The sequence below is a fragment of the Camelina sativa genome, chromosome 9 (assembly GCF_030686135.1).
Source record: "Camelina sativa cultivar CO46 ecotype springtype chromosome 9, ASM3068613v1".
Lineage (NCBI taxonomy): Eukaryota > Viridiplantae > Streptophyta > Magnoliopsida > Brassicales > Brassicaceae > Camelina > Camelina sativa.
This window is the reverse complement of record NC_141888.1, coordinates 38,677,319-38,704,761: the sequence shown is the minus strand read 5'-3', so window position 1 is coordinate 38,704,761 and position 27,443 is coordinate 38,677,319. Positions and strand designations below refer to the sequence as shown.

The 27,443-nt window shown below is 34.0% G+C and overlaps 4 protein-coding genes across 4 annotated transcripts; 2 read left to right on the top strand and 2 right to left on the bottom strand.

Moving 5' to 3' along the window:
• Positions 1-471: 471 nt before the first annotated feature.
• CYP96A1 (cytochrome P450, family 96, subfamily A, polypeptide 1) lies at positions 472-2,134 on the bottom strand. Its single transcript, XM_010430961.3, has one exon. It carries the CDS (start codon positions 2,041-2,043, stop codon positions 502-504), a length of 1,542 nt encoding a protein of 513 aa, XP_010429263.2. The 5' UTR covers positions 2,044-2,134; the 3' UTR covers positions 472-501.
• An 8,292-nt stretch (positions 2,135-10,426) lies between these two features.
• On the top strand, positions 10,427-12,983 carry LOC104713759 (indole-3-acetic acid-amido synthetase GH3.3). Its single transcript, XM_087467797.1, has 3 exons — positions 10,427-10,822; positions 10,913-11,014; positions 11,432-12,983. Exons 1-3 carry the CDS (start codon positions 10,500-10,502, stop codon positions 12,789-12,791), a joined length of 1,785 nt encoding a protein of 594 aa, XP_087323923.1. The 5' UTR covers positions 10,427-10,499; the 3' UTR covers positions 12,792-12,983.
• Positions 12,984-13,913: 930 nt separating this feature from the next.
• Positions 13,914-19,970, bottom strand: LOC104715912 (protein neprosin-like). Its single transcript, XM_019230096.1, has 7 exons — positions 19,899-19,970; positions 19,723-19,806; positions 19,475-19,624; positions 19,134-19,298; positions 18,953-19,006; positions 14,552-14,701; positions 13,914-14,282 (listed from the first exon to the last, which is right to left on the bottom strand). The coding sequence occupies exons 1-7, from the start codon at positions 19,968-19,970 to the stop codon at positions 13,914-13,916; spliced, it is 1,044 nt and encodes a 347-aa protein (XP_019085641.1).
• Positions 19,971-24,936: 4,966 nt separating this feature from the next.
• LOC104713758 (metal transporter Nramp3) lies at positions 24,937-27,390 on the top strand. Its single transcript, XM_010430957.3, has 4 exons — positions 24,937-25,635; positions 25,977-26,113; positions 26,210-26,862; positions 26,942-27,390. Exons 1-4 carry the CDS (start codon positions 25,094-25,096, stop codon positions 27,143-27,145), a joined length of 1,536 nt encoding a protein of 511 aa, XP_010429259.1. The 5' UTR covers positions 24,937-25,093; the 3' UTR covers positions 27,146-27,390.
• Positions 27,391-27,443: the final 53 nt, after the last annotated feature.

The following is a 27,443-nucleotide window of genomic DNA, read 5'->3' as shown; positions in this document are numbered from 1 at the left end:
TATACCCTTCACTCGACTCTAAAGCTGCAGGTACCTTTTTCGGGACGGATACAAACCAAAAAACGGGTCCAATACAGGTATCGATAGTAGTTTCCAGACCTACCTATTAGTAGTTTAATATGAATCAAAATTCACCATATAGTACTATATTATATAACATGTAAATGAATGATACAACATAAACATAATATTAACAAATAACAAAATAAAATAAAAATTCTCCGCGCTACCAGCGTGGGTTATTATCTAGTAAATTAATTATATATCAACTACAGAGAAATATATGCTACTAAATTTTATTTTAGGAAATATTAATTTTACTAAACAAAACATTAACAATTAACCCTCTTAATCTAGTATTTTTTAAAAATTTTAAATAATTTATTTTCATACGATATGGTGCAGAAGCTGCATATAAAAATTAACCCTCTTAAGCTAGAACAGAATTCTAATAATTATTTCCATACCATATAGGTCAAATTAAAGTATATTGCATAATATTCATACCAAACATCTCTTAGTGACAGTAACTTTAAGACCATGCTTCATGTGAAGAATAATAGAAGGAACTGGCTCGATCTTGTGTCCTTCAACGACCTTTATATCATAGTTTTGTATAATTTTCACAGCCGTTGTCTTCATCTGTGTCATAGCCACTTCTTTCCCCAAACAAGTCCTTGGACCGGCATTAAATGATAAGAACTTAAAAGAAGGCACATGGATCAACCTTCCATTCTCCGAAACCCATCTCTCTGGTTTAAATTCTGATGCATCTTCTCCCCAAACTGATTTCATTCTCCCTAATGAGTAAAGACAGAACACAATCTTTGAACTCGCATCGACTTTGTGTCCGCTCGGAAGGACGTCCGATTTTGTAGGAGACTTGTGCTGAAATGGAACGGATGGATATAGCCTGAGGGATTCACATAACGCGCCATGTAAGTACACCAATTTGTTTAACTCATGGGGATTGAATGAATCAAAGTCAGAACCACTGGTTCTAGGAGATAGTTTTGTGTTGATTTCTTGACGAATCTTGGTTATCACTTCTGAGTTCTTGGAGAGAAGCCAGAAGAACCAAGTGAGAGCAGAGCCAGTGGTGTCTCTACCAGCTAACATGAAGCTTAAAATCATATCTCTAAGGAACTTATCATCACTAGGATTCAACAACTTGTACTTGCTCGTATCCACGTTCATGTAAGATATCAACAAATCTTTAGAAGAAGAGTCAATGTTAATAACCCCACGGGTTATTTCATCTCTTTTAGAAGCTATGCACTTAGAGCAAACTCGGTCAAAAGTCAAGTGAGCCTTTGTCATCTTCAACTCATCTCCAAACCCAATCCATCTTTGCATCTTCCAAACCATCTCGGGCTTGACATGTCTGAAGAATATCGCTTCCTCTGCTTCGTCTAAAGCTCTAGCAAACTTGATTTCCGGCATTTCAGTCGAGAGACAACCTGGATCAACCCCGGTTGCTAAAACAAACGAATTGTCGAAAGTAAATCTTTGGAACACATCTTGTAAGTCAACGACTAGTTTCTTCTCAGCAACGCAATCAAGAAGTGGGACAAGCCCTTTCTCTAGCTTACTCATGCTTGTTCTTACCGTAAACCTTTGAAAATCCGGATGACTCATCATACCTTCAGCTGATTTCCTCAGATCTTTCCATAACTCTGAATCCGCGTTGAAAATCCCATCCCCCAAAACATCGAATAGCTTCCTGAACTCGGATCCTTTTGGGTAATTCGCAAAGTTTGAGCTCATGATGTAATGGATATTGGCCGGATCAACGGTGACCAACATGTCGAGGCCCCCGAAGCACGGGCCTTTGAAAGGATAAGTTAAGTTTGAGGCCTCGAGAAGCTCGGTTAAATAGTCGTAAATACGAGGGATCTCAACGAGTAAACCCGGAAGCATACCGAGTATCGGCCAGTCCGTCAGAAAGGAACGGTGAGGTTTCTTGCTAATCAAGAAATATCCGAAAATGAAGGAGAAAAAAAGGAAATAAATTGAGGCTTCAAGTAAGGTTATCAAAGCCATTAGAGAGAATTGAGAAAGTATTTCTTCTTCTTCCTTTTTCTTCTTTTGAGAGAACTTGATTTTGTTCCACTAATATAAGATAATGTATAATTAATACAAGGGACTGCGTGTCACTGAAACTGGTGATGTGTCTCTGTCGATCGGGTAGCGAAATGAGATAATATCTTACTTTTGTCTCTGGTTATTATTGATCCTATTTGTTTTATTTGGTCTAGTAATGTTGAGCCTAATTTGGAAACAAATACATGTGGACGTATTCGTCCCAATTAATACAAAGGACCCAACTGTAATCTCTAACCAAGAAACCAATCAAAATAAAGTTTAAGTTATAACATCTGTCGTCTATCACCGTGTAATCCCGTCGTCTAGTCACTGGTCAGTGACGACGGGTCTGAAATTTTTTTGGCACCACATACCGACAATAATTTGAAGTGTAACTGAAAAATTCAACAATGCAAACAACAACTTAAAAACGTTTGGTTGGTACCACCCGTTTTTTCAACCAACTTACGAGATGTGCTGGATAATATAACTAGGCACTAGCTAGGACTGCTTGTGAGAATTAAGCAAATTGAGTTTGTAAGAGTTTTTATTACTTGGTTGCTTTGATCTTCCGGGATTGGTTACCGATACAACGTTTTATAAAATGGTGTTTTCTTAATATACTAGTTAAAGCAAAAGAAGATATATACAATCAACAAAATAAGAAAGATCAAAGGAACACTTTCTAAGACGAAGACTCGAACTTCTTCTAAGTTCTATCAAGCCTTCCTTCTATCTCTGTCGGCTCTGTATAACACTAACGTGAAAGAGGTTGCCCAAAACAGGAAAAAAAAAAAAAAAAAGAGAAAAAAAAAAACCTTTTATCAAGAAATGGAAAAAAATATATAAACTTGAAACAGAAAACGCAACCCCCACCGAAACAGGCCAATTCAAGTATTCAACATTTTTTTCTTTTTCTGTTTCTAATAAATAAGCCTTTTATAGGTTTGCTCTTGAAGACAATGTTATATTAGCTTATTTTTGGCCCAGGGAAGAAAATTGAGGCCCGTGTCTCAAGTCTCAACAGAGTTCATGGGGTTTGATTCGAATTTATCAAGTTTTTTCTCAGATTAGAAACAGAAAAAAATAACTTATGTATTTCCATTACGGTTTTTGGATTACTCAGATTAGGCATTCCTTTTTTTTTGTCAAAAAGGCATTCCTTATTTATTCAAGAGAAAACCAACATATATATATATATATATATATATACTTCCATTGTATTTTATAGGATGTTTAAATATATGTATGTTTTGTTTCAGTTTCGGTGTAAAAGTACAAATATTTGTTTGTGACATAGGGATCAAAGAATTTTGAGAAGAAAAAAAAATTCTAATCAAGTTGATTAAGTAAGATTTTTGATTTTTTTTTAAAAAAAAAAGAAAAATGAAAAAGATAGAGACAAAACCTATAAAAGGAGAGAAAAGAAGTGAAAGAAAAAAAGTGAGAGCAATATTGCAATACGAAGGAACATATTAATTGCGTTTTGAATCCAAAGCTAAAAGCTACGCATAATCTCTGTGTCCCTTTCCAACCATAGCCATGTGACGTTTCGATCAACTTCTCTAAACATTTATCCTCTCTCTATTTTTCATTTTTTGTTTTTGTTTTCTGCATTCGTAATCTAATAGTATGGTCTTTGTAATAGTTACGACCTAAACGGTGACATAAATGTGAATCTCAATTTAAAATACACTATTATAGATAAATGTAACTCTCACTTGGTGGAGTTGAAATCTAGAAGAACGAGTTTACATAAAACACACGTGCGATAAAACATAAACACACGTGTAGAATAAGTGACCAACAAATAATTGAACACTGAAACAAGACGTGTATGATAAATAGTATATAGACATCATTGTTATTGGGTCATTTCCTCCCGACAACGAAAACGACTCAACAGAAATGCTTCTGCCAAATTTAGCGGTAATATTCACCGAACTCAATCTATACTTTTATAATTCTACTAATTGTTATATCGTATACACAATAATTACAAATCTCTCGAATACTAATTTTATTTTGAGGCATAACAAATAAATTACTAGACCACATGAGAAAGGCAGTAAATTAGTTAGAGCAAAAAGTAATAATACAAAGTTATAACTGGATTTTTATTTACATTTCACAAACCTACACATGTAAATATGGTGATTTTAAAAAAGACTAAATGACCTTAAGTCGATTTAATGGTGATTTTAAAACTTTTTGTAATAACTACCAAATTTTAAATGATTTTGTTTCAGCATTTGAGTACATAAATCCCATTTTTTCGTTTATAAAATAAGAAAATGTTTGTATAACATTTTTCCTGCCTATTTTTTTTTGTTTTTTTGCTGCAAATGATAGGTCATCATATTTTGCACTTATATGATTATAATTTTATTTGAATGGAAACAGGAAATGTATTAGTCAAACATCACCAAAAAAAAAACATAAAAAGAAAAAATAGATGTTATGGATCAAAGTTTGTAAACTATAATAAAAAAAAAATCAATCTACATTTCATATTAATTTAGTCGTAATGCAATTATATTTGAATAGATTCCATGTCACGGACCTATTGAAAAATGTCTCCTCGTATAAAATAATACGGTTTAAATTTAAATTTAAACGATTTGATTAAAACCTACCACCATGTTTTTCAATGTTAGGACTTTTCGCAGATAGACCATATTATTAATCAATACACAGACTTGAACCAACCTTATCTTAAAGTGGTTTCGTATACGTATTTGCGAAGGGCTACAATGTAAAGTTAGGTATACCGCATACGTATATGTCGTGGTCCTCATGGAAATGAAAATATCTAGTATACATACAGCAATAACTCACATCTTCGATTGTTGTAGCCAACCGACAATGTTATATTAGACAAAGCCAAAACTAAATCGAATGAAAAACAAATCAACTACTGCAAAAGTTGGTAAACACAAGAATTTCTTACTTCACAACAAATTTACTGTAATTTCATTACAGAAAAACAAATCGACTACTAAATCCTTAAAAAAAAAACATCGCTAAGAATTTGTTTTTTTCCAAAAAACATTGGTTATTTAGCTTAAGCATTCCGAATTGGTTTTAACCGTCTTTGAAAAAAAGAAAAAAAAAAAGAAAAAAACATTGCATCACATACTAATATATGTACATAGACAACTTGACTAGTGGCTGATGGATAATTTGGCCAACTCCAGGGACAAAAACAAAAAGAAAAGAAAAAAGAAACAGACACATTGTACAAAGACTTTTAAAACACACGATCATTGTCAATACAAACCCACATAAAAGTTTATTTTTCGTTAAAACGGACACATATAAAAGTATCTTTTTGTGAATACGAAGTTACGAACATGTACACATTAAAATTTTATTTTAAAATACGATAACACATTAAATGTTTTTCTCTTAAACATTGACGTAGTTCCACAAATTAGGGTGTTTTGGTTAGCATTGACAAAATATACACAAGTAAAAACAATTTTCTGATATTCCTGGTTAGTGATTTACGATTCTCTATATGGATCCAAATTAGGGTTTCGAGTTTGTTTATGGTGAATTAAATAAGAATTCCTTGTTATTTAACACAAGCACACATGGTAAAAAAACAAAACAAAAAAGCAAGCACACGTCAAAGTTCACATCCATAAAAAAAAAAAAAGAAAAAAAAGGAGATCCGTAATGGAAAGACAATAGTAACGAAAGAACAATGACAGTGTTTGCCTATAAACTCATCATGCTCTGTCTTGTCTTGTCTATTACAATGTTCAGTCTTTTTTCTGCATATGCAAAGCTAAAAACGATAGTTGTCTTTAAATATAAAAAGGGTCCCCAAAATCGTAAATTTTGAAATTGAAATTCTCCTTAACTTGGAAATTCTTACTGGCAACTCAATACAAAGTGTGTATTTTGTGTGTTTTTGTACTTGTAGGACGGATGATTGCATTTTACTTGTATCTCTCTTCGTATATACTTTAGAAATGAAAATTAGGATTAATTAATAGTTTCTTCGTATAATATGGGCAGGCTAGGACGGAGCCCTTGAAGAACTACCAAGAGGTTGAAATTTATGTTTCACGATCTTTTATACGGAATATTTCACGAAAATTCATGAAAAATAAATTTAATTTCGTTGTTTGTAAAAAACAAGTTCCGGAAACACAATAAAGTGAAACGATAGAGCATGCAAGGGGTAAGGGTCTGATGTTCATTCCACTGCTTCTAAACAAAGGGATGACTTTTTATTAACTCCATGCATATTTACTTCTATAACAATGGTCGCCAAATAAGTTTTAACCACTGAAATCGATGGAGAGCTTCACCTTACCCAAAATAGTGGGCATGAACAAGTTTTTTTTTTTTTGGGGCAAAGGACATGAACAAGTATGTTCCATAAATATAAAGTACGCATAATTGTCTTTGTAAATTAAATTTTAACCCGAGTTCATCTTTTTTTTTAACCGGTTAGAAATAATGAGGAGAATAACAGTAAAAACAAGATTTTTCATGTTTTTTAAAACTGATCATGAGGAAAATATTTTTCGGTAGAGTGATATTTCCTTCCCTCCTAGTTTTACTTTTTACTCTAATTTTTTTACCATTTACACCCAAAACATTGTGTTAGAAAAAAAAAACTTATCAACTTTGAAAGACTAAAATTCAAGTGTATTTAAAAACAGGGCCGTATATCTATCTATAGTTCTACTAGAGTTCAAATTGAAAATTGACATATATAATTGATATACATTCTTGCGCACGGAGATATAAAGTATCAATAATGGTCTTAGAGACTATTATTGACAAGAAGTCAACAAACATTAAACGTGCTCTTGTCTAGTAGTACTATTTAGTACTAATAGTCTAATACTAGTATTATTTTTTTTCTAGCTAATAAGTAATAAATAATGTCAATAACACTGAGATAAGTTTACCGATCATCAAATGAAATAGAAAGGCAAAAGATGTTGTAGTTCTTTTTGAATGGTCTATTTTCTCCAATTTGTTGAACGAGTTCATCAGTTCATTTCGTGCTCAATTTTGCTTTTTCCTTTTGTTTTTGTTTGCATCTCTTTAAATATTTGAGTTTATTATTGTTTAGCTTGGATCAACCGTAATTATATATGCGGATGTTGTTCTTGTTGTAAAATCGTCTCTTTCATATAGATTGGACAACCAATCAGTGTCTTTTTTTAATTGAATTATGTGGTTGACAAAAAAAAGACATAGAAACTTCTAAACTCTGTGAATATACTATAGGTTTTACGTGTATTTCATCTGGAATATAAAAAAGATAGTCAGAACGTATAGTAATTTTAAACCTTATTTTGCCGTAAACAATAACAGAAGGAAAACTATCGGGTTAGACATTCTTGTAGCTTGGTTATATAGCTTGTTACCGATTAATTTGTGTATAAATGGTATGCATATGGTACATAGCTTTTTTATCATTTTGAATCCGTCTACAAAAAACATAATTTACACTAACTCTCTCTCAATCTTCTATTGTATTACGGTATCTTATTAGGAAAACATTCAACTATTCATTATTTCCTTATGAATGTGATCCAATGGAAGATAACTTTATATTTATGGAACATATTTATATAATTTGCTTAGGATTATAAGGAAAATTTGTGTTGGATTAGTGACCATGGTTTCATGTTAGAAATCAAATTAAAGGTCACAATTAACTCCTCGTAAGAGATATCTCGTCTTCGAAATTGAAACAACTTTTTATGATCGGTTTGATAAATTGTTAGTATTTCACATATATAATGTTGAGATACAATCCAAGTCCCACATCTGAAGTTTGAAGGGACTATCAATAATATATAAAGGGTTAGAGTCAATCTACTAATTGCCAGTTGGTTTTTAGTTAGAAGCCTATGATAAGCCCAAATTTAACATGGTATCAGAGCCCAAGGTTAAAATTCTGGTGGACCTAGAAGAGTGGATACGAATATGCCTCTTGTTAACCCGAGTAATGGGGGCCCAAGAAGAGGTTTATTATCGATCCAAGTGGGATCGGTTCGAGATGGAGTTATCATCTCGAGGAGGCGAGTTAATATCCCACATGTGGTCCTTGGTTTGAAGGGGAAACTGTTGGGATACAATCCAAGTCCCACATCTGAAGTTTGAAGGGACTATCAATAATATATAAAGGGTTAGAGTCAATCTACTAATTGCCAATTGGTTTTTAGTTAGAAGCCCATGATAAGCCCAAATTTAACATATAATACCATTTTAGTTTCGAATAATGAGTTTAATTGTTTGTATTTTCTTTATGCTCTATATTGTTCTAAAGTGATCTCAATTTTGTGAATACTACCTTATCGATACTTGGAATATGTTAGTCTAGAGTCTAGACCAAGAAAACTAGAAACGAATATCATACCTACTCAAGGAAAATAACAAGAAAGTGGGAAGAAATAACTATTTAAATTAACGTACGCATTACTAAGGAATAGTGATTAATATTGACATTTTAGAAAACATTGAAATGGTCCAAATGTTTCCCATAAATGTCTAATCAAAGAGATAAGGCATGAATCGTGCCATCAGTCACTTCCTCAATTTTTCTTCTTTCTTTCATTAGGTCATATTCATGTATACATATCCTCTTTTTATTATCATCATATATATCAATAATAATTGATATTCTTTTAAGGCCTACATGTCAACTGATCGGCTTGACTGCATGAGTATAACCTTTGAATACATGCTTTATAAAAAAAGATACAATATTTGATACAGAATTTATCGTATTGCAATGAAAACTACCATACTTTTTTTTTAAGGCATAAAAATATCATACTTAAACAAATAAAATTGTGGATTTTTTTCATATAAAGCAAAATGGATAAAAGTATGTACGTTTAGTTGTTTCTACGCAATTGGAATAATTATTTAAACATTGTAAAATGCTTTTTTGTTATATGAACAATTCACCTCTTGCTGTCCCCAAAAGAAAAAAAGAAAAGAAAAGAAAAAAAAGATAAAGTAAAAAACTAAAAACTAAAAACAAAAGCAAAAACCCTAGAATTAAATGGTACTGCAAGTTGGAGTGGGTACAGGCACAGGCGCACAGCACGATCGACCAAAACGAAATGTCCCATGCATGTCTTTAATTGCTTTAGAGTTAGTTCTTCCATATCGAGAATTAGTTTAAATTATCAATAAATAGTAGTACCAACTACTAGTCGTACCACGACCTTTGCAAGCCATAGGACTAACGTCTTTAATCTTTTCTTCTTGCACCCTCGTGCACTAGTACGCGAGCATACATGTTGCCAAAAAATTTTAAAAAGAAAGAAAGAATCTTAGACTTCTTAGTCGATGGTAATACATTAAATTATGCTTTTGACATTTAGTTTATATAATATATATATATATATATATGTATATTCGATTAATCTCAAATTTGTTTTCGTATATGACTGCTTTGGTTTCCTTGTTGTGCTAGTTAACGTCCCATGATCCTATCGAAAAGATATGTAAGTGGGAGCGTCTATCAAATAAATATATGGAAGCTTTGTTCTAAAAAAAAAAAAATTCAAATTAATGTGTACACACATATTAACAAACTTATGGTAATCTAATAGTGGGTAAAAAAAATATTAACAGGTTGGGACTGTCATAGTGGATTGATATTTTTATCTCTAGGTCTCATAATATCAACTTTGGACCTTTCGAAATAACTTTTCCTACTTATATATCAAAAATAATTGCATTCTAGAAACGGTCACTTTGTTATGTAGTATATTTCATGGACTTTTCACTCAAAATTATTGAAAATTAAATTAACCGATAATATGTTTACTTATTACAGCCTAAGGGACCAAAGTCAATGCATGGAAAGAACAACTAAATTAAGGATTAGTTGGCTCCGGAAACAACAACATGATCCCCTCACGCATATATTAAATAACCTAATCAAGTCTTAATCTTTGATAAGTCAAATTGACGACGTCATTACCATTGATTATAAGGGAATCGAATAAGCTATTAAGTAGTATTGACAGTCACTATCCGCGACAGGCAGAGTCACAAGCCAAATAAAAGGGAACCGCGTGGTACGTACGGGCTGACGCCTAGCTGCTACGGTCATGACAATAAATTGCCCAATCACAGCAAAATACCAACGTGGCACAGACATATGGGTCCAACATGTCTGCCCAAACTAGCCAAATATTACGTGTCAACTGTCCCCTCTTGTCCCCTTGTCTCGGTCTAGCCATAACAAACCGAGCCCACATTTATATCAACGTGGAACTACGCTGACGTGATCTTTTCCTTCTTGCCACTATAAATACCTCCCCATCCTCGCCGAGTTTTCATATCTCCTCATCAAAACAAAGTCTAATTATACTTTCAACTTACCAAAACACGTTTTAAACACTCTTAACATTTCAATCATGACTGTTGTTGATTCAGCTCTACGATCTCCAGTGAACTACTCACCGTCCGGTAAGGACGTGAAGGCTCTCAGGTTCATTGAAGAGATGACACGTAACGTCGACTTCGTTCAGAAGAAAGTCATCAGAGAGATACTGAGCCGTAACTCGGAGACTGAGTACCTGAAACGTTTCGGCCTTAAGGGATTCACCGACAGGAAAACATTTAAGAGCAAAGTTCCGGTGGTTACTTACGATGACCTTAAACCAGAGATTCAACGTATAGCCAATGGTGACCGGTCTATGATCTTGTCTTCTCACCCTATTACCGAGTTCCTAACAAGGTATATTATACATAACCCACAAATGTAAAATTATTTTTTGTGTTTCTATAATTAGATTTAGTTATAATTTATTCATCTTTTTGTAATCAGCTCTGGGACATCTGCTGGTGAAAGGAAGTTGATGCCCACCATTGACGAAGACATGGACCGACGTCAGCTTCTATACAGTCTTCTCATGCCTGTGATGAATCTGTAAGTTAAATTTTATATTTATTTGATTTTCAATTAATTTATATCTTGTGGTTCTATATAGCTGCATGCCAAGAATATGAAAACAGTCTAAAAAAGAACACATTAATCCAATTCAAATTTTAAACGCCATGCACGTACTATAATTTAAACTGTGAAAACTTAATCTGAATGTCTAAACCGTATATCATAAATATTAAACCCTAACTGCTAAATTTAAATTTGAAACTCTAAAGTCTAAAGAAATTTATCTATTTATATACTTAATTTTTAAGACATTCAAGACTGTTTTAGAGCTTTTGTTTTTCAGTTATCCTTTAAAGTGTTACTTCATTTTATTCGCAATAATCAAATTTAACAGTCTAAACTATTAAAGAAACATTAATATTATGGTAACTAATAGTAATTTATTGTTTACAGCTACGTGCCTGGATTAGACAAAGGCAAGGCTCTATACTTTTTGTTTGTGAAGGCTGAATCGAAGACTCCCGGTGGATTACCGGCACGTCCAGTGCTCACGAGTTATTACAAAAGCGAACAATTCAAGAGACGTCCTTACGATCCGTACAACGTGTACACGAGCCCTAATGAAGCCATCCTTTGTCCCGACTCCTCCCAAAGCATGTACTCTCAGATGCTTTGTGGTCTCCTCATGCGTCACGAAGTCCTCCGTCTCGGTGCCGTCTTCGCTTCCGGTCTCCTCCGTGCCATAGGGTTCCTTCAAACCAATTGGAAAGAACTCGCTGACGATATTTCAACCGGAACCCTAAGTTCGAGAATCTCTGACCCGGCGATCAAAGAGAGCATGTCCAAGATCTTGACCAAACCTGACCAAGAATTGGCTGATTTCATAACTTCGGTTTGTTGTCAAGATAATTGGGAAGGTATCATTACTAAGATTTGGCCTAACACCAAATACCTTGACGTCATCGTTACCGGAGCCATGGCTCAGTATATCCCGATGCTTGAGTACTATAGCGGCGGTCTACCTATGGCTTGCACGATGTATGCTTCGTCCGAGAGTTACTTCGGGATTAACATGAAACCAATATGTAAACCTTCCGAAGTTTCTTACACCATTATGCCTAACATGGCCTACTTCGAGTTTCTCCCTCATGAAGTGGAACCAGAACAATCTGAACTTGTGGAGCTAGCTGATGTCGAAGTCGGGAAAGAGTACGAGCTTGTGATCACAACCTATGCTGGGCTTAACCGTTATAGAGTTGGTGATATCCTTCAGGTGACTGGATTCTACAATTCCGCTCCACAGTTCAAGTTTGTGCGGAGGAAGAACATTTTGCTTAGCATTGAGTCGGATAAAACTGATGAAGCTGAGCTTCAAAAGGCTGTTGAGAATGCATCGGTGTTACTTGGGGAGAAAGGAACCCGCGTGATCGAGTACACAAGCTACGCAGAGACAAAGACTATACCTGGCCATTATGTCATCTACTGGGAGCTTCTAGTGAAAGATCAAACCAAGCCTCCAAGTGACGAGGTCATGGCTCAGTGCTGCTTGGAAATGGAGGAGTCGTTGAACTCTGTGTATAGACAAAGTAGGGTTGCGGATAAGTCGATAGGACCACTCGAGATACGTGTGGTGAAGAATGGAACGTTCGAGGAGCTCATGGACTATGCCATATCGAGAGGTGCATCGATCAATCAGTACAAGGTACCGAGGTGTGTGAGCTTTACACCAATCACAGAGCTGCTTGACTCGAGGGTTGTATCAACACATTTCAGCCCGGCTTTGCCACATTGGTCACCAGAACGCCGTCGTTGAGAAGATTTTGTTTTGGTTTAGAGTTTGTAAGTCGTACAATAAGTCCGGTGTACGGATGTTTACCCGATCAATGTTTACTCACTCTCTCCCTCCTTTGTCTGACTTCTAAGTAATAAATAATAAGTAATGTAATCCGAAGAATGTGAAGTTTATTTATGCATGCATACCAGTAAAATTACTTTAGAATTCAAATTATACTATATATAGGTTATCGATTATTTTTAGCTTTCGTTAAACTTTTCTATTTATAAGATTAAGAATATGAAACCAAGTAGAAACCGTATTTCAATACGATTTGAATCAAGTTTCGAACTCTAACAATATGCATTTGTGGTTTTGTTTAAAGAAATATTCAAAACAAAAAAAATGTGCAAATGAGATGGTTTATCGTTTATCTTATTATAAAGTTTGGTTTTCTATGTTAGTAAAATAAATTTCTTTCCCTTAATCAAAAAATAGAAAACATACAAAAAAAATATATTTCATATACTAATGGATTTAAAGAAAATTATCTAGGTTTTACAATCTTTCAGATTTGACATTTGATATTATTTATAAAAAAAACCTCATTTGTGCGGATTCTTAGCAGTATATTATTGGATTTTGATTCTAAAATTATAATAATTTACTCATAAAACTCCATTAGATTTTTATTTCAAATGGCACAATATATAAATAATTATAAAGTTATTTAATTTCAAAAACCCCTGGATTTTGACAAAGTATTTAAAATCCTACTTGAATAACACCAAAACAAGAATAACTTCCTTCTCCTTAACAAAAAAAAAAAAACAAAAGAAAAACATACTATTGTAATATATTAAGTTAAGAGTGTCAATCAATCAATTATTCTATTTACATGTATCAAAACTTTTTTTAACAGCTAATTCTTTTATGCTAATTATGTTTTTATTATTATTTGATATTCAGTAAGATATAAATTTTATATGATGTAATAAAATTTTAAATTGCATTGCAAGAGGCGGAAAAAATTGCATTGTAAGATCGAGTGAGTGAAATTTCAATATATTTTTTTAATATCAAATAAAATCTAAAATTAATATGCAAAATACTCCTTAAAATTCAATAAAAAAATACCATAAAACAAATATTTGAAAATCATCAAATACCACAATACCCACCCGGTCCGCCAAAAGAAAAAGCTACACCATTTGTCTTGCTATAACCCCAATATATTACTCTAAAACACTTAGAGTCTGTATAACTTTTTATCCTCCGATGATTGATATTAATTCTGTTATAGTTCGAATTTATAATCTTCACATGAACAAAACTTGAACTCTTTTGAAAGTTAATAACCGGAAAATATCCATTTCCCATTGGAGGACTGAATCCATCCGGATATACAAATGTATTTCCTCCAAATCGTACCAACGAAGCTCCTTTTTTTAAGTGTGTAAACAACTCTTTAGGCCAATATCCGATTATTTCATCTTCTACTTTTAATGCCCAATTACCAGTAAAACCATCCTATATAAAAAAAAATTAAGAAAATAAAACAATCAACAAAAATATATTATGTATATGCATTTTTTTGTCAACCATTGGACCACAACTGGCCAATCCATTAGCCAAATTCCTATATTCGTAGGAATCGGAACTCGATCCCAGGTATATGCATGTTTATTTTTCAAAGTAAAAAATGATACTTTGGCCTTAAAAGGAGGATTCTCAATATTTATGTCAAATAAAATATTTATATATATATAGAGAGAGAAAGAAGTCAAAGAAAAGTTTACCTGAAAAATTTGCGGCGTGAACTGAACTGTTGTTTCACCACCATAGATAGAGGATTTACTAAAAATGCTTCCAATCGAGGGATTTGGTGATACAATTATAAAGCCCGGACATATTGTGTTATAACATCCCGTTTTTTTATAGCCATCGCTCTAATAGAAAAAAAAGGTGCAGAATATTATGCAAATAATTAAAATGATTAAAGGCAAACTGATTGTTCCATTTTATTGGTGTAATCAAGAACGAATTTTTTTTTTCGCAAATGAATATATATTGATTAAACTGGATCATTACAAAGTGTGCTGCTTAGCCATGGGGGCTTTAGTACAGAGTCACAATAATATTGACAATTTATACAACCAAATTTAGCTAAAGCATGTGCTACCCTATTACAATCTCTCTTTGTAAAACTGAAAGTAGCTTTCTGTAGTTTGGAAGTCCAGGTTCTGATATCTTGAATAAAGTTTCTTAGGGATATATCCATTATGTCACCATTAACTATTTTTGTTAAGATTTCACAATCGCCTTCAAATACAATCTCCTTGTACCCGCGGATCCATGCTTGTTGTATTGCAGTAAGCAAACTCTTTGTTTCTGCTTGTAAAGAGGATCGAACATTATGTAATTTTGTTGCACCCCACACAATAGCCTCTCCCTTGTAATTTCTGAAGATCCATCCGCTAACAGCCTCATGAGTGTGATGATCATAACTCGCGTCATAGTTACATTTAAGGATCGGTGGAGACGGTGGAAGCCACGATGTTATATTCGTACGTGCATTAGATAATGGTGAAGATATATGTTGTAGACTGTTGATCTATTCTTTTGTATCAGATTTCGAAAGTAAGACTGTTTTTGAGACACTTTCTCGATAATTATTGAAAACTTGGTTATTTCTCGCCTTCCAAATCCGCCAGAGTAAAACAAAGGGTAATAAATAATCAAACAGGTTGGAAATCTGCGTGTGACTATTAAGTAGCTGTGCAATAATGTCCTCTGTATTGGATTGTAGATGAGTGACGGCTAGGGAAGAACAACAAGAAAATCTCCAAGCCATCATGGCAAAGGGACACGAGAAAAAAGCGTGGTGTATGGTTTCATCAGATTGATGACATCTCGGGCATAGAGGATCAATATTCATACCTCTTGTACTTAATCTTGTGGTGACTGGTATTGCTTGCGATAGAATACGCCATAAAAAGTGTTTGATCTTTGGTAACAGCCGTAGCTTCCATATTTTGTTCTTAAGTTCCACTGAACCATGAGGAATATTTAGGACTACTCCAGGATCGAAAGGGTAATGTGTAACAAACCAATATCCTGTCTTGACTGTGTACTCACCTGATCTAGTATAGTTCCAAATTAATTTGTCCGGTTGTGGTACTTGTGAGAGATGAATGTTTTGTATTATGACCTGCTCTTCCTGGGATACGTATGAAAGGAGTTTATGATTATCCCAGTATCGACTTTCACCAGAAGTAGAAATAAATTGATCAAGAGTAGTTTCTGATTGCAAAGGTACAGTTTGAACTAATCGTGGAGGGTGCTCTTCTATAAAATTATCCAAACCTATACGAATGGATTTACCATCCCCCACAATAAATCTTGAACCCTTTTTAATGACATCCAGTCCTATTAAAATAGATGACCAGCCATAAGATTGTTTCTTCCTTTGTTTGGCATCTAAAACTGATTCCTCTCGGTAGTATCTGTTTTTCATTACGCGGGCAAATAAAGAATTAGGATTTTGAATCAATCTCCACGCTTGTTTTGCAAGAAGTGCATCATTGAATTTAGCTAAGTCTCTAAATCCCAGACCCCCTTCTCTTTTCGAATGTTGTAGTTTCGTCCAGGCGATCCATGGTATACTGCGTTGATTTGAGTTCTTTTCCCACCAGAACTGCATTAAAAGTGATTCAATCTCTGAAGTGATTCCTAATGGAAGCTTGAAACACGACATAGCGTATACCGGCATTGATAAAGCTACAGAGTTTAACATAATCTCTTTTCCCGCAGGTGATAGTTTCTTAGCAGTCCAAGAATTTGTGCGTTTTTTAACTCTGTCAACAATGTACTCGAACATCTCCTTTTTCTTTCGACCGAACTGCTCAGGTAGACCTAAGTACTTCCCTCCTCCTCCATGATTTGGGATGTCAAGAATAGATTTCAAACGTATTTGAGTGTGTCCATAAACTCGGCTGCCAAAAGTTATCATTGATTTTGAAGTATTTATCTTCTGTCCTGAATAATACTCATAAACGTCAAAAATATCTTTCAGAGATTGGCAGTTTTTCTTATTTGCCTTGCAGAAAAATAAACAGTCATCAGCAAACTGTAAGTGAGTAATACATGGAGCGCCGTTTCCAATACGTATACCACTAAGATCACCATCGTTAACGCTTGACGAGATTAGATGACTAAGTATGTCTGAGCATAATATGAAGAGGTATGGTGATAGTGGATCACCCTGTCTGATACCCCTATTTGGATGAACATAACCATAGGGAGCACCATTTATCAAGATTGAATAGTTAACAGTAGTTACTACGGTCATAATCCAGCTAATCCATTTTGGACAAAAGCCAAATAGATTCAGTGTTGTTTCCAGAAAGTTCCATTCCACGCAATCGTATGCTTTAGTGACATCCGTTTTGACAGCCATATAGTTTTGTGAGACTCTCGGTCTGACCTTTAAAGAATGCATTACTTCATGTGCAATCATCACATTGTCCTGAATTAAACGTCCTGGAATGAAAGCAGCTTGCGATTCGGAAACAATGTCGTTAAGGTGTGGTTTTAAACGATGAACCAAACATTTAGAAATTATTTTATATAGCACATTACATAATGCTATTGGCCGGTAGTCTGAGAGTGTTTGAGGATTGTCAATTTTTGGTATCATACAAATGTTGGTATGGTTTATGCTCTGTTTCAATGTTGAAGTTTCAAAAAAACTTTGCACCTCTTGTATGACTTGTGGTCCGACTGTTTCCCAACAAGATTTGTAGAATCTTGCAGTTAAGCCGTCTGGTCCTGGTGCTCGATCATCACCAATTGAACAAATTGCATCGTATATCTCCTCACCTGTGAACACTCGTGTTAGTCTCTTATTTGCCTCATCAGAGACTTTGGGAATGAAATCCGCAAACACCGAGGGTGTGACTTGATGATTAGCTGTTTCAAATATTTTTGAGAAAAAGCTTTGAGCATGATCGCCAATATCCTTATCTCCTTGATATAAATTCCCTTGGTCATCAGATATAGAAGTGATCCAGTTTTTTGCAAATCTTGTTTTTGCACAAGCGTGGAAAAAATTGGTATTTTGATCTCCAGAAGTCATCCATTGATTCCTGCTCTTTTGTTGCCAGTGTTTCTCCTCATCACTATAAGCCTTAGTTAGATCATCTTGCAAAAAAGGAATAGTATTCCGTATCTGTGGATTGAAACTCTCCATTGCAAAGTTTAATCTTGTTTGAAGATTAGTGATTCGTTCCTCTGAATTTAGTCGATGTTCTCGTTTTAATGCTGCCATACTGCGTCTGCAGTTTTTAATTCTCTCAGTGATTGGAATGTCTGCATTTTCATCACTCGCGAGCCATCCATCTTTAACGACTTCTTGAAAGTTTGGAGCGTCTAAAAGACGTTTATCAAAATAAAAAATTTGGCGCTTGTGTCTTATTATATCATTGAGGTCGAGTAGAATAGGCCTGTGGTCTGAACCAGCAAAATCAAGAAACTGAGCTTCTGCATTTGGGAAGAAGGCAGACCCTGGTGAGTTAAATATAGCCCTATCCAAGCAGCATTGTATCGTGTGGTTGTGACGTTCACCAACCCAAGAGAAAGTATTCCCTCGTGAACGTATGTCCTGAAGATCACACACTGCCAACATATGTCTGAAATCACGGAATGTCCATTCATCTCGAAGAGGACCTCCAATCTTCTCTCTGTTACTTACAATTTCGTTAAAATCTCCAATTAGTATCCATGGTTCATTACGTGATATCGCTAGGTGTTCAAATCGTTCCCATAAATGATGTCTTTCAGTAGAGACAGGGTGACCATACACACAAGACAAGTAGAACTTAATATTATTATGATCCACCATTACATCAATAAGTCTCTCATCTTGTGAGATCAAGGAAAGAACAACATTAGCATTCCAGAATAAACATAAACCTCCACTCCTACCTTGAGGGGGTTGAATTAAAACATTAGAAAAACCTAGATCATCCTTAAGCTTATATATTACATCATTATTGTTTAGAGTTTCAGAAAGAAAGAGCAAATCACACTTAGTAGTTAGATATAGCTTTTTAATACGCGAAGACGTTAGAGAAGGGCCGACAAGAACGAATTATTAACATGTTATGTAACATAACTTTTTATCAATACTATGTACTTACAGTCCAGTATATTGTAAATCGTGTGGAACTGTATCCATACAATCTTGGATGCACCTAAATATAAGTTTAAATTATGTGTGAGATGAACAGATAATATATTTATGTTTATGCAAACTTTTCAATAATTTAAATCCAATATCTAATTGTAAATTGATTTGTATAAGGTATGATAGTTACTTACTGCCCAACCAACTTGTATGCTATTGAGTTGATTACGAGATCCATTCTCTAACCAAATCTGACTTTTACAATACTGATTATTTTGAACAGTTAGATTGTGAATACTTATGTCAGCTTCTGCACCTCGATAAATGCTCCTGCTCAAAACGGTTTCGATTACTGCAAACTGTACACATGAAATAAAAGTCGACTTCTTAAAAATATTTTCCATGCTTCATAGCATTAGAAAAATAGCAAAAGTATTATTACTACTTTATTTTCCTTTAAAAACTGAGATGTTAATAAATTTAACAATTTATATGAGATTTTTTAATGGAATAATTTTTTAAAAAGAAGACTTACATGTTGGCCAGGATACCCGACTGTATTAAGATGGACACTCTCAGTACTATTTCTTTGTCTTAAAATTGGTACTGTTCCTTTTGGACAACTTTGATCATTTGTTTTATATTTCCCTTTTTTACTAAAGTTTTCATTTGAACTGAATTTTTCCTGTATCATATCAAAATGATTTAAAAAACTACATTAAACTATACTCAATTTTCGAAAATATTTCCCACATTTATTTAAATAAAAGTCAACCATTATACCTGAATTTTGTGGTGTTTCAGCAGTGGATGTTGGAAAGCTGGTTGTTTGTATATATGAATGCAATCGAAATCTTGTAAACTTGACTACAAATTTTTTAAACAAAACTATTTAAAAACGAAAGTATCAAATTTTAAAGAAAAGAAAAGACAAAGTAGAAGTTATAGATCAATCTCACATCAATGTATCCTTCGGCCAATTGCAATGAACGCAGATAAAACGTCACAACGAGCACTAACTGTAAAATCATGTTTTTTACTTATATTTCTCTAATGCTGTGGATCCATTATATATAAACCAATTCGAGTCAAGTACTAATTATTAGTTATTGCTAGTCAACATAGTCATAATCACTTGCCGTTTATAAACTTACCATACTGCTAATAGACTATACCATTCCGTAACCTCTTATAAACTGACCAGATATGTTAAATACAAAAATTTAATTCCTAAGACTTTTTTTTCTTTTGATATAACTATCAAGACTACAAATATGAAAGTAATTCTTATTTTTTGTTCGGAACAAATATGAAAGTAATTATACGAATATGTAAATACATCTGTGAATATATTTATTTTACTTTCCATATTTATAATATGTTTACCAATTTTTTTATCACCGATGTGTAGTAAAAAAGCAATATATTTTTTGTTAATATTTTATATTTGGATTCTCCTCTGTTTTCACTTGAGAGGTTCACCATCTCTTAGGGCCGGTCCTGCCATAAAGCGAATGAAGCAGTCGCCAATAACTTTAAATTTTAGAGGCTATGCACAAGCACAAAGAGAACCTTGTTTTCTCTCGATATCGCTCACTTAAACACAAGCACAAAGAGAACCTTGTTCTCTCGTACGTTCTATCTACTCTTTCTCAGAGCCGTCGCTAACTTTTTGGAGGCCACAATCAAAGGAAAAAAATGGACTGAAAATAAAAGAAAATAAGCTTGTACAGGGGTTTGAACTCATGATGGGTGAGACACATTAACACTCCTAATGCCACTAGACCAACGAAGCTTTTAAGAAAATAAAGCCGAATTTGCTATATAATATATAAGGCCGCAAGCTGATGCTTCATTGACTTGGCCTTTGGGCCGGCTCTGCTCTTTCTCTTTGATAATCATTCTAACACAAAGAGATAGAATAAGAAGAGAGAAACCCTTAATTGTCTATATTATTTTTTGGATCACTTGGATGGTTCTTACAACACACACATACTTATTATTTATACTACGTCATCTTCTACTTGCACCCGCCACATGCAACCATATTTCTACATTTTTAGTTTCTAACACGTATAACATAGGTTCTCTTACACAAGCCACTATTACAACAACTCATAACAATTACACTTAAGACTCTAAACATTAACTAAGACTTAAGAGATTGTTATTAGATAAATGGTTAGTAAAATCATATAGAATTGTAATATTATAAAAATCAGAAGGTATAAATTTAAAAATAATATGTTTTATCCTTGGATTTGAATCATTTTATTTTTCACTTCACATCTATTCAAATTCATTTAAAACATAAAGTGAATTTTGAAATACAAAACAAATCAAATCATTAAATGAAAACATGAAATTTTAACAAGTATTGACAAATTATGGAACCAATAACACATAATTTTGATAAGTTTTTAAAAATCAATGATTGAATAACACATAATTTTTGTTTGAATTTCTAAATCTATTAAAATCATAGAATCGATAATCCCCGTTAGTTTTTAACTTAACTAGGACTTAGACAAACTAAAGCTACTTGACCCTAATTAATCTGCAGCCCATCACAGCAAAACCAATATGAGTCCTCAAGCAATTTCTTTGACTTTCTTCTTTCTGTTGACTCTTCTTCTTCACAATATCTCTTCTTCGACAATGTCTTCATCTTCCTTTTGTTGTTGCTTTTTTCTGGATCCGCATCTTTCGTTTTTCATCTTCTTCTTCTCATGGATTCTTCTTCTGTTCTTCATCTTCTTTCTGGATTTTCTTGTTGCCTATAGGCCTACCTCGTTTAGTGGGCCTCACGTCCACTTCTGGTCTATGGGACCATCCATATCAGACAGTCAGTTTGCTACGTCCGAGAGGTTTTAAATAATTGTTTACCGTCTCTACAAATCACCATATGATCTTTTTTTGTGTTTTGTTTTCACTCGCATAGTTCCGACAATCACTTCCCCGAAGGTCACCAATCCTGAAACTACTACAGCTCAAGCACGCTTGACTCTGGAGTTCTCTCAGGATCCTTGACCGAAAGTGCACTTTTGTGACATATGTGGCCAAATCAATTCCTTTAAACCCCTCCGCAAGTCTCTGAAACCGGGATGTCACAATTCACTCCCACTAAGAGATCGTAACGTCCTCGTTGCGCATCAAGACCGCCACCCCCGAAGGTGTGAATCCATTCGACTCCACACTCATCTGGATTCGGGTTTGATACCACTTGTAACGTCCCGACTGTCACCTTGCTTAGTGTGCTCCTTTTCCACTCCTGACCCATGGGTCTACCTCGTTTAGTGGGCCTCATGTCTACTCCCAATCTGTGGGTCCACCTATATCAGGCGGTCGGTTTGCTACGTTTGAGAGTCTTTTAAAGACTTGTTTACCGTTCTTACAAATCACCACATGATCTTTTCCTGTGTTTTATCCTCACTCACACAGTTCCAACAATCACTATCCGGAAAGTCATCCATCCTGAAACTACTCCAGTTCAAGCACGCTTAACTCTGGAGTTCTCTCAGGACCCTTGACCGAAAATATAAGTGCACCTTGGTGACATAGGTGGCCAAATTATTTTTTTTAAACCATTCCGCAAATCTCTGAAACCAGAATATTATGATACGATACTTATCAAATATATATCTAACACATATATAAAGATAGTCTTTATATATTTTTATAAGTTTTTACACATATTTGGATAAATAACCAAATTTTAGTAATAATTTTAATAAAGTTCTTTTTAAGTTAAGTATATGGCAATAACTTTTCCGTTTTTGCAAGACTAGAGAAAAAAATAAAAAATAACCAAAACACCTTTAAACTAAAAGAGTTGCGCGTCTCAACTTGTTTAAAATTTACTCATGATATATAAATCCCAAATTGTTTTGCTCTGGTATTTCGATCCAAACTTATATATGTTTGTAAAAATCTTCAAGCAAGCGTACGTACATATATATGTTTCTCCAAACTTCCAAAACGCAGTGTGTTCTTGTTTTTTAGCAAATGGAATTGTATGTTTTAGAAAGATTCATTTATCTTCCCTTCTGAAAAGTGAAACATAAGATAGGATAATATCTTTGAGCAGCTTGGGAAATGTGGTTTTGCACTTTGAAAGTTGTGCCATCCATTCCTGTTTTCGAATTTGGCTGTCTGCACATCGACTCTAAACAAAGCCCACTACATATAGTATCTCTATTTAAAAAAGAATTACTCAAATAGTCCGTAAAAAAGTACTCTTTCTGTCTTCAATAAATTGATATTTTGAAAAAAAAAATGTGTTTAAAAAAAAATTAGTTTTATAGATTAAAAAGCTAAAATGATTTTTCTACTTACATTTTTTCCATGTAGCATATTATGCAGTGGTTTATATTTGTTTTTCACCAAAAAATAATTATAAATTAAATTAGAAATAAAAAATTAACTTTTTGTGTGAAAATATCAAAATACTAATTTATTATAGACAGAAGATGATTTTATGACTCTTTTTCAAAATATGAACAAAACTATAATTTCGGCAGAGAATTGTATGTTGTATATCACTTTCAGTTTCAACTAATAATTATTAGAGCACCAAGCCACCAACCATTAAATGAACATACTTTTTAAAACGAAATAGTTTTTTTTTTTTTTCTAGGTCATGACTTCAAGTGTAATAATCTTTTAACACTCAAATTTACTTTACAATATTAAAAAGAAAAAAAGTAAAAAAAAACCTTAATAGAAACGACGAAGAGGAAACTGAGAGATGGACGACATCTGTTGGTTTAGAAAGTAGCGACTCCACAAACGTTTGGCTTTTTATTCGACTTCATGCAAAAACATGAATTGGTATAGAACGATAATATTGACAATTTTTTGACAAAAACAAAATAATAATATTGACAATTTGACATGTTGGCATGTTTTCACACGTATTTTGATGATCACGTAAGCACTATATAAACCTAAGATATTTATATCTATATATATACATTAACCATCAACATATTCGGTAAATAGTTATATAAGTGGTTTGTACGTAATTTATGAGCAATTTAAGTTACATATTATTAATCAATTTCACTAAAAATTAAATTAGTCGAAAACTAGTTAAAAATCCTCAATTACGTACTTACCTATCATCATTTTCAAAATTTCATTGTAATTTGGTTGTAAAAAAACTGAACCAGTTATTTAGATATAAAGAAAATGGCCAAAATTCGATCTTTTGTATTCATAATAGATAAGACAGACTAGCAAGAATTTTTTTACAAAAATTAGTTGCTTTAGGATTTTATTTATTTATTTTTGGTTGCAAATGTATGGAAAACAAAACAAGAAAGAGAAGCCAACCATCTTTATTCTTTAATTTTAATCTCTGCTAGACTGCTATGGGTTGTGGACCTTGTGGTTTCCCCACATTCGCATGACATGGCACAGTCTCCATCGTTCTTACCACGTCACCAACTATAAGTAATAAGTAGACCATTATTTCGCATGATACGCACCGCACAACCTTTGTTTTTTTAATAGGAACTAGTACTATACAACCTTTTGATTTTTTTAATATAATACGGTACGAGAATAACAAACTCCAATCATCAATGCATATATGAATCGTCAACTACTATAAGGTATGAATAGGTTTTATTCTGTTTTGGTGTAAATGTTTTAAGTTTATATCATTTCATATATTTTTGTTGCGTACGACTTATTAACTATCTAATGTGAAAAGGGGAAAGACACCAAACAAAAGTTATTCCATTATGTAGATAGAAAATGTTCGTTATGTATACGTGTGTTGCGATCTTGCAAGGAGAACTGATAAACAAAATATTTTAAAAAGTCAATTTACCAATAACATGAAACTTTAATACTATAATCCAAGAGTTAATTAAAATATTTCTTAATTCAATAACACATGATTTTTAGTGAACTTCTAATATTATCAATTTAAGTAACACATATTTTTAATAAATAACAACTTTATAGAATTCAAGAAAAAATCACAAAATCACCCCTCGAAGACAAAATGGCCTTCGCCTATAAAAAGCAAGAATAACGTGTTAAAAGGCTTAAAGCCCCTCGAAAACCACACACACAAAAAAAAAAAAAAAAAAAAAAAAAACTGAAACTGAAACTGAAACGTATCAGAGAGAATCTTACAAAAAAAATGGCACAACTCGAGAACAACGAGCCACTTCTAATCAACGAGGAAGACGAAGAAGAAGAAGAGACAGCGTACGAAGAAACAGAGAAGGTACACATCGTGCGTGAAGAAGACGAGGACGATCTAGAACACGGCGTGGGATGCGGCGGCGCACCACCGTTCTCGTGGAAGAAGCTATGGCTATTCACCGGACCTGGGTTTTTGATGAGCATTGCGTTTTTAGATCCAGGGAACCTAGAAGGAGATCTCCAATCCGGTGCGGTTGCTGGGTACTCTTTGCTTTGGCTACTTATGTGGGCAACAGCGATGGGTCTTTTGGTTCAGCTTTTGTCAGCGAGGCTTGGTGTTGCTACAGGTCGTCACTTAGCTGAGCTTTGTCGTGATGAGTATCCCACTTGGGCTAGGATGGTTTTGTGGGTTATGGCTGAGTTGGCTTTGATTGGATCTGATATCCAAGAAGTTATTGGTAGTGCTATTGCTATTAAGATTCTCAGTAATGGGGTTTTGCCTCTTTGGGCTGGTGTTGTTATCACTGCTCTTGATTGGTAATTCTTCTTTAATAAAAATCTCATCTTTAGACATGACTTTATCTGTTGTTCTGTTCTGTTCTGTTTCTCTTTGAGTCTTTGATTCTGGTCAAAGTTTTTGTTTTGTCTTTTTGTTTGTGTGTCTAATTGCACTTTGGCTAATCTAATCAATGATCTGTTAATATTTTGTGTTAATTGACCATTGCTTATGTTACTTTCATTTTGGTTATTTGGTTAATATGATGAGTTTTGCTTACAGTTTTGATGGTTTTAGCTAATCTAATCTATGGATTGTTCTCATTTCGTGTTATGTGTCTCCTTGTGTTACTGATTCATTTGTGTGTTTGTTTTGGCTACAGTTTTGTCTTCTTGTTTCTTGAGAACTATGGAATAAGGAAGCTAGAGGCAGTGTTTGCGGTTTTAATTGCTACAATGGCAGTCTCATTTGCTTGGATGTTTGGTCAAGCTAAGCCAAGTGGCTCTGAGCTACTCATTGGTTAGGCTTTCTTTGTTCTCCTTTTTATCCAATTTCTTATTTTAGAAACTCATAAATTTAAGTTTCTAAAGGAGTTAGCTTTCTTTCTTGTTGCAGGCATATTGGTACCAAAGCTGAGTTCAAGAACGATACAGAAAGCAGTTGGAGTTGTGGGTTGTATTATAATGCCACACAATGTGTTTCTTCACTCAGCTCTTGTACAATCTAGAGAAGTCGACAAGCGACAGAAGTACCGAGTTCAAGAAGCGCTAAACTACTACACAATCGAATCCACGATTGCTCTTTTTGTCTCCTTTATGATCAATCTCTTTGTCACAACGGTTTTTGCTAAAGGGTTTTACAACACTGACCTTGCTGATAGCATTGGTCTTGTTAACGCGGGACAGTATCTTCAAGACAAATATGGAGGTGGGGTGTTCCCTATACTGTACATTTGGGCAATCGGGTTGTTAGCTGCTGGCCAAAGCAGTACCATTACTGGTACCTACGCAGGACAGTTCATCATGGGCGGGTTTCTTAATTTCAAAATGAAGAAGTGGTTGAGAGCTTTGATCACTCGTAGCTGTGCTATCATTCCAACTATTATAGTCGCTCTAGTGTTTGATTCATCAGAAGCTACACTTGATGTTTTAAACGAGTGGCTTAACGTGCTTCAGTCTATTCAAATCCCATTTGCACTCATTCCTTTGCTGTGTTTGGTTTCCAAGGAACAGATCATGGGTAGTTTCAAAATCGGTCCTTTGTACCAGGTTTGTCGATTTAGCTCTTTTCACAACATTTTCACTAAAGATCCCTCTTTGAAGCTCAAAACTCACCATTGTATTGCAGACAACCGCTTGGCTCGTTGCTGCGCTCGTGATATTGATCAACGGTTATCTTTTGTTGGAGTTCTTCACCTCAGAGGTTAGTGGCGTAGTCTATACCGGTTTGGTGACTATGTTCACAGCTTCGTATGGTGCGTTCATATTTTACCTCATTGCTCGTGGCATCACTTTCACTCCGTGGCGATTCAAAGCAGAGTCTATTCAATGAGGAAATGGACCAAACAAGACAGTGTAGTAGCTTTGTCGTGTGTGATCCTTAGGATAATGAGTTTTGGCTTTCTCTTTTGTATTATATGTGTTGTTGTTATAAAGCAGCTTCTGTTAAAGTAAGGCTCTTCTATGTATCAGTAGATAGGTCCCAAAGGCGAAAGATAAGAATTAATAAGATCTGCTATTGTTGTTGTTCTTCTTGGTGGAGTTTTAACTTTATAATATTGATAACCAGATTGAGAATTTAGTGTTTTCTTTTTGTGTAACTTGGATAATTTTTTTTTTTCAGTTTAGAT

What these genes read in the sequence shown, in the direction of transcription:
- CYP96A1 (XM_010430961.3), bottom strand. Translation starts at nt 2,043, where the DNA reads ATGGCTTTGATAACCTTACTTGAAGCCTCAATTTATTTCCTTTTTTTC.
- LOC104713759 (XM_087467797.1), top strand. Translation starts at nt 10,500, where the DNA reads ATGACTGTTGTTGATTCAGCTCTACGATCTCCAGTGAACTACTCACCG. An exon ending in ATTACCGAGTTCCTAACAAG is followed by an intron (nt 10,823 to 10,912) that starts GTATATTATACA and finishes TTTTGTAATCAG; the next exon opens with CTCTGGGACATCTGCTGGTG. An exon ending in CTCATGCCTGTGATGAATCT is followed by an intron (nt 11,015 to 11,431) that starts GTAAGTTAAATT and finishes TATTGTTTACAG; the next exon opens with CTACGTGCCTGGATTAGACA.
- LOC104715912 (XM_019230096.1), bottom strand. Translation starts at nt 19,970, where the DNA reads ATGATTTTACAGTTAGTGCTCGTTGTGACGTTTTATCTGCGTTCATTG. An exon ending in TGGCCGAAGGATACATTGAT is followed by an intron (nt 19,807 to 19,898) that starts GTGAGATTGATC and finishes AAAAATTTGTAG; the next exon opens with TCAAGTTTACAAGATTTCGA. An exon ending in TGAAACACCACAAAATTCAG is followed by an intron (nt 19,625 to 19,722) that starts GTATAATGGTTG and finishes GATATGATACAG; the next exon opens with GAAAAATTCAGTTCAAATGA.
- LOC104713758 (XM_010430957.3), top strand. Translation starts at nt 25,094, where the DNA reads ATGGCACAACTCGAGAACAACGAGCCACTTCTAATCAACGAGGAAGAC. An exon ending in GTTATCACTGCTCTTGATTG is followed by an intron (nt 25,636 to 25,976) that starts GTAATTCTTCTT and finishes TTTTGGCTACAG; the next exon opens with TTTTGTCTTCTTGTTTCTTG. An exon ending in TGGCTCTGAGCTACTCATTG is followed by an intron (nt 26,114 to 26,209) that starts GTTAGGCTTTCT and finishes TTCTTGTTGCAG; the next exon opens with GCATATTGGTACCAAAGCTG.